Here is a 6,628-nt window from a genome sequence, read left to right as displayed (position 1 = left end):
GGGCAGACTCCAGAATGCTCAGCTTCTTTCGAGGCTAGGTAAATAAGGTTTCCATCTACCTGCTATGATTTCTGAATGGCAAGCAGCTTGTGTATCATGTGTGGGTTGGTAGCCTTGCTCGACTTAAAACAAGGGATACAGCTGTTGGGAAGCAAGCAATGGTGCTGGATTACACAGACAACCCAAACTAATACAAACACACACAGGCTTCCTGGAATGTAAATTCTTTTTGAGGTTAGAGATCTCCTTTTACAGATTTTATATAACAGATTAAAAAATCAAAGTTCTTGACTTCCCAATATTAAACAACTAAATGTGCAAAAGAATCACCATTAAATAGGACATCAAAAGCTATACACTTTCTATGAAACAACATGTGCACAGATTTTCAAAGCTGTGAAAATGCAATAAAGAGCACAACACATTTTGGTCACTTTATTAAATGACATTAAATAGTTTTAAGTTTCAACTACTAAACAGCACTTTGAATGGTGAAAACACAGATAGTATATTGTCATACTTGAATGCTTTTCTTTAAAAACACAATTCCAGTCCTTATATATATTACAAAACAGCCTTAAAGGAAGAAGTGACATCTTTTCTACAGTACTTAAGATACTCAATACAGAACTGAAAAGCAGTCTAACAGAAACAAAGGCAAGGTCTTCACAGCTGTATGATTTCAGCAGCCAAAGCTGGATGATGGACTGAAACATTACTATACAACTGGGACAAAACATATACAATATCACAATACTAAGCAAAAACGCTTTACACCCAAAGAAATAAAACAGGTTACAAAATGTGGAGAATTTAGCAGGCAAAACTGTATTACAAGCAACATTTTAAATCGTCATTTTTAAGCCATTGCAACTATTTAAAACATCTAAAACAAATATAAAAATGAGCCTTTTAGTATCTTATTGACATGATTTTGTCTTTAAATATTTGTTAAAACTTGATGTTATACTCAAAGTACATATTATGTAGCTAAAATGTCAAGTGAGAAGAGTGTATGCAAAGTGGTCCAAGTTTTATTTCGAACTCTCTGATTTCCAATTAATCCTCCTAAGTATTCTTCTTTATATCATAGTTTCCATCCATGGTGAAAAAGATTTAGAAGACTGCCTAAAATTTTCACATCTATGTCTTTGAGTAAATAATTTAGACCGTGTTAAAAATTCCCAAGTCTAGTAAATCAGGTTCAAAGTATTCTGGACTTGTAGAAATACCAACTGATAACAGTTAGCCAGAGCATACTGCCTTCAAATATTTATCTCATAAATCTTGTCTCTTTTCATCTCTTCTAAAGTAAACACACACAATTGTCACCCCCCCCAATAAAGAAATCTGATTATATGGCTGGCATAATATCCAAATATATGGAATTTGTCAATGACATCTTACCATGGGAAAGTGGGGGGTGTGGGGTAGATCCACTAAACCTCATAAATTCTATATCACAAACTTAGTGCTCTTAGATGTTTTACCGCTAGTTCTTCCAAGATAAAAATGGAAATCTCTTTATCATCCAAACAGCTCAAAACAGTTTTAGCTAATGTTAAATTCATTCGAATCCAGTGATACCTAGAGCAAATCCTCAGCCCAGCTTTTTTTCTGGAATTCTTTAGCTGTTTTTCCACTATTTGTTACATCACCATCTCAAAAATGGTTTTGCCATGTTGAGTTGACTCCCATAGTAAGAAACAATCCTTTTCTTTAAGAAATTCAAGCAACCAAAGTATACATGAATAAAATTATAGGCCATTTTTGTAGACCTATATGAAGATAAAAGAACATGTAATGATTTTCTAGTAAAATATCATGACAGGGTATTAGATGAATTCATTTGGATCAGAAAATTGCCTCACAGAGCTAAACTGAGAAAACTACCAAACTCTGAAATAGTTTTAGAAAATTCAAGTTAAACTGGGGGAAAAGAAAATGATGAGAGAAAAGAAGAGCATAGAAGCCAGTGATCCTTATCTTTAAGAGGAATTATTTCACAATACTGACAGTACTGGGAATTGTTAAAGCACATTCCTCGTGTGAACTTAAAGTCAGCAATGGTTCTGCCATTTTGATGTTGTTTATGAAACAGGGTGTGAACCTAACAACCACACTTCAGTGTCAACCTCCTAAAATGCTAGAACTTGATTTTTCTTAAGTCCACATCCCACTGCCAGCAACAGGATGAAGCACTAGCACTGGCACCATGCAGTTAAGAGATGTGCTTTATATTAGTGCCAGGAGAGAGAAAATTTATGTGTGGAAGATAATCCACAACCCTGAAATTTTACCAGTAATTATTTCAGCACATATAACTGAAAATAAAAAATGGCAGAAAGACTAAAGAAGAAAAAGGAATTCTCTTCTTAGGCTGTACTTAAGGCTGTTTATACAATGCTAAGATAACTGCAAGACTCCTCCAACTTTAGAGCAGTAGTATTTAAGAATATTGCACACATTCTGTGTCAAAGATAACCCTTAGTTTCTAACTTTCAATCATAGAGATGATATAGCAGGAGCCCAGTTTCAGACTTCAGTTAAAAGAACATTAAGACCATTTCAATCACTTTAATCAAGAAATGGATTAAGTACAAAAGTATTTAATAACTTGAGGAATCAACTCTAAGAACTCAGCTGTGTGTTTTTATATGTAAAGAACGAATATATAAATCTTTATTCTTTCCTAAATTCACTAATTTTATGACAATTTTATGGTTGCTAAAAGCAGGCATAAAAATTTAGAGAGGAAATCTGTGGAGCTGTTATTGTTATGGAAGGACTTGTTTTCACTGAAAACAATTTGAAATATCTTCTGTACTCATTGTGTGTAAGAAGATTCTAGGCAACATCACTGACAAATGTCAGGGAGAAATGGTATGCCCTATTTAAAAAAATTTAAAACTAATATGGAAGATTGGCATTTAAGGGGACCAAACTATTTATACAGTTGAGTTCTGTTAAGTCATTGATTCCTAAAAAAATAAAAGATCTTTCTATGATTTTAACAATCCTTTAAGCTTTTAGTGCAAAATCACATTGATTTCCCTTGGGAAGGTCCTGGATTTTTGCTTCTCATTGGGGGTGGTGCACGCTGTAATGGTGGTGGCTGCATACCAGCAGCCACTGACTGATACATTCCTCTCATATCAATCTGCTGGTAGTTAGAAGGATTCATGATTAAATTTGGAGGCTTTGGCATCATGAGGTGACCCAGTGTTGCTTGTTGATAAGTCATTTGTTGCTGCTGTTGCTGATTGTACTGCTGTTGGAGCCTTCGGTTCATAAGTATTCGCTGAACACAGCTGATTAACTATAGAAAGAAAAGAGAGCTGTTACAAGTGCATGACCTGTCTCAAAGAGGCAAGTATCAAGTTTTGAGTTAAAAATCAATTTGTTAAGGGGGTACCATACCAAAAGGAAAACACATTATTGTTATCACCATTACTAATTTGATGGCATTCACAGTACCATTACTGTAGAAACCAGTTAGTAACACCATTTAGGGCTAAATTCTCTTAATGACTTGACTATTGTATTGCAAGCAGCATTTAGGTTAGTTGCCATAGTAACCTGTCCTACACTGTGATTAGTCTCAAGTATTAGTTACAGCACTTTTTATCAAGTCTCCTTTCTTTGTCATTCTTTTGTATATTTCACAGGATGATGGACAAATAAACATTTTAGTGACAAACACGAAGGGGAAAAGCACTTGTACTAGTAATAATTCCTACTTGGAATGTCTCAAATTTCCTGAGACAATTTAAAACCACATAGTTCTGTGGTGCTTTCTAAGTAAAATTCATGCCCCAGAAATTGAGTCTGTGGTGTCAGGAGTTGAAATTTTCCAGTGCAAGGCAGAAGGCTGGCAAATTAATATACTGGGAAAGATGGTCAAGAATCCTGGAATATGCTAGATTTTTAAAGAATTATAATATAGTAGAAACCTGTGATATAGCTCCACTTAAATTTTTTCTAAGATTTATTTGAAAGTCAGAGTTAGAGTTAGAGTTAGAGTTAGAGAGAGAGAGAGAGAGAGAGAGAGATGGATCTTCTATTAGCTGGTTTACTCCCTAAATAGCCACAACGGCCAGGGCTGGGCCAGGCTGAATCTAGGAGCCTCTTCCAGATCTCCCACATGGGTGCAAGGGCACAAGTACTTGGGCCATCCTTGACTGCTTTCCCAGCTGCATTAGTAGGAAGCTGGATTGGTAGTGGAACAGCAGGGTCTTGAACTGGCAGCCATATGGGATGCCAGAGTCATAGGCGGCAGCTTTACCAGCTCTACCACAACACGGGCCCCCTTTTAAATAGTTATTTCTTATTTATTGTCATCTATCTAAAAGGCAGAGAGAGAGAGAGAGAGAGAGAGAGAGAGAGAGAGAGAATATCTTTTTTTAAAAGATTTATTTATTTATTTGAAAGTCAGAGTTACAGAGAGAGAGAAGGAGAGGCAGAGAGAAGAAGAGGTAGAGAGGTAGAGAGAGAGATAGAGAGAGAGATAGAGATAGAGAGAGAGAGAGGTCTTCCATCTATCTGCTGGTTCACTCTCCAGATGGCCACAATGGCTGGAGCTGCACCAATCCAAAGACAGGAGCCAGGAGCTTCTTTCGGGTCTCCCATGTGGGTGCAGGGGCCCCAGGACTTGGGCCATCTTCTACTGCTTTCCCAGGCCATAGCAGAGAGCTGGATTGGAAGTGGAGCAGCCAGGTCTTGAACCAGCGCCCATATGGGATGCCGGCACTGCAGGCAGCAGCTTTACCCGCTACGCCACAGCGCCAGCCCCAAGAGAGAATCTTACATTTACTGCTTCCCTCTCCAGGAATGAGTCAGGCCAAAGCCAGGAACTCCATCAGGGTCTCCCATGTGGGTGGCAGAGGCCCAGGTACTTGGGCCATCTTCTACTGTCTCCCAGGGTGTACATTAGCAGGAAGCTAAATTGGAAGCAGAGGAGCTGAGATTCTAACTAGCACTCAGATATGAGATGAAGGCATCTCAAGAGGAACTTTAATCCTCTGAGCTACTACATTGGCTCCCACAGCTTCACATTTTATTCTCCAATTAAATGCATTAAAAAGTATACTTTTTTAAGAAGTTGTTTAAAATGTCAAAGGTGGTAAAAATCTGGCAAAAGTTCCTATTCAGATATCTAAATTATATGAAAAATAAAATTATATGGAACAGATCCTATACCAATTTCAAGCAGTCTCAGTTTGTCAAGCTATTGCTTCTTTGTAATAAAAGATTACCTTTAACTTGACATTACTAGGTTTTTGACAGAAGTTCTCCCAGAAAACTTTGGAGGCATGGTTACTGGCATGGACAGCACATAGACCCATTATTATGAATTCGAGGCAATTAAACATAGCCTAGAGATGGAAGTCTTACCATCTGTTGTTTGGTCAATACATCGTTGTAGATTGCCTCTCTTCGTTTAACATCAAGCTCCTGGCTGGCTTGTCTACTTAATGCTAGTGCCTGTACTTGGGCCTCTGAGAGATTCATGTTTTCCTTCCACTAAAAGAAAAAAAATTTATTCATTCCATATTACTGTAAAATTGAGGAAAAATAATTAAGATATTTAAATATATTCAGGATTTTCCTTTATTCTTTTCTACAGAAAACAGTAATATCAAAGCAGGGTACTGCATCATCCAATGTTCTATATGGGCTGGCTATCTCTAGAATAAAGTAACTATATGAATTTAATTTGTGCACCTGGTAATTAAAGCATGATTATGTAAACAATGCATACATTTCTATGTTAGATTTCTCAATTTGTAGATTTTACTCATTTCTCTTTTGTGCCAATATCTAGGCAAAATTGCAGGATTGCAGTTTGCATATCAAGCTATAAGAATCACACTCTACCCCACAGAATGAATGAAGCAAACAATCATTAAAAATTAAAGCAAATGGTGGTGATGAATGGACACGAATTGGAGGTCAGAATAAAAAAACTGCCAATTAGCTTACTACAGCTGAAATTATATCTTCAAGAGGCTGAATCCTCACGGCTGTCACACTGTTTGTTGCTTCCACAACTTTTTCTCTTCCTTGGTTGATAAGATCCTAGAAGAATGTAAGAAAGCATAGTTTTAAAGTATACGGATCCCTTCCCTTGCCAGTTTATAGCATTTGGTTTCAAAATTCTATAACTGAAGACAGCAAATTCAGCATAAAGTGCCAAAGGTTCTAGTTAGGATGATAAAAAATTTAATTTTTATCATACCAATGATTTAATAATTTCAATAGATCTATAAGCACACTTTAAAAAGGAAACCATAGATTCATTAACTTACTAAATTGTTGGTTACAAAGAAACCTTTCTTAATTCATACTTGATTCTACTCTTAACTCACTTATTTCATAATGCTAAGCATTAACATAAACTTAATTGTATATCTATATTAGAATGCAAATCAAATTATATATTCACCTTACTTTCAAACATTAAGTAAGCAATTTGTTTATTCCAAATATTTTATAACTGAAGAAAGTGCTATTTCCCTCACCAGTCAGTTGCCTTATTGTTCCTTAGTTAAAATAGTTTAAACTACTTTAATTCAAGGACTGATTCCCCTGTGCTCTGAACAAACATTTTAATATACTATGTTTTTTC

General features: G+C 36.1%; 1 protein-coding gene across 38 annotated transcripts in view; it reads right to left on the bottom strand.

Annotated features, from left to right (window-relative positions):
* Window positions 1-408: 408 nt before the first annotated feature.
* ATRX (ATRX chromatin remodeler) overlaps window positions 409-6,628 on the bottom strand; it is a 201,839-nt gene continuing 195,619 nt past the window's right edge. For 37 of the 38 annotated variants that reach the window (XR_011385580.2, XR_011385579.2, XM_089324715.1 and 34 more), the window contains 3 exons: window positions 5,983-6,078; window positions 5,395-5,523; window positions 409-3,319 (listed from right to left, as the gene is read on the bottom strand). Coding sequence is in view for 35 of the 38 variants with exons in the window: in XM_089324715.1 (XP_089180841.1) it covers window positions 3,041-3,319; window positions 5,395-5,523; window positions 5,983-6,078 (504 nt within the window). In the remaining 3 variants the exon portion in view is untranslated. The remainder of the gene's footprint in view (window positions 3,320-5,394; window positions 5,524-5,982; window positions 6,079-6,628) is intronic. The other variant, XR_016228266.1, reaches the window with a different exon arrangement.

The sequence above is a fragment of the Oryctolagus cuniculus genome, chromosome X (assembly GCF_051225735.1).
Source record: "Oryctolagus cuniculus isolate XC-2025 breed Fujian yellow rabbit chromosome X, ASM5122573v1, whole genome shotgun sequence".
Taxonomy (NCBI): domain Eukaryota; kingdom Metazoa; phylum Chordata; class Mammalia; order Lagomorpha; family Leporidae; genus Oryctolagus; species Oryctolagus cuniculus.
The sequence above is the reverse complement of the archived record's forward strand: the minus strand, read 5'-3'. Positions and strand labels throughout refer to the sequence as shown.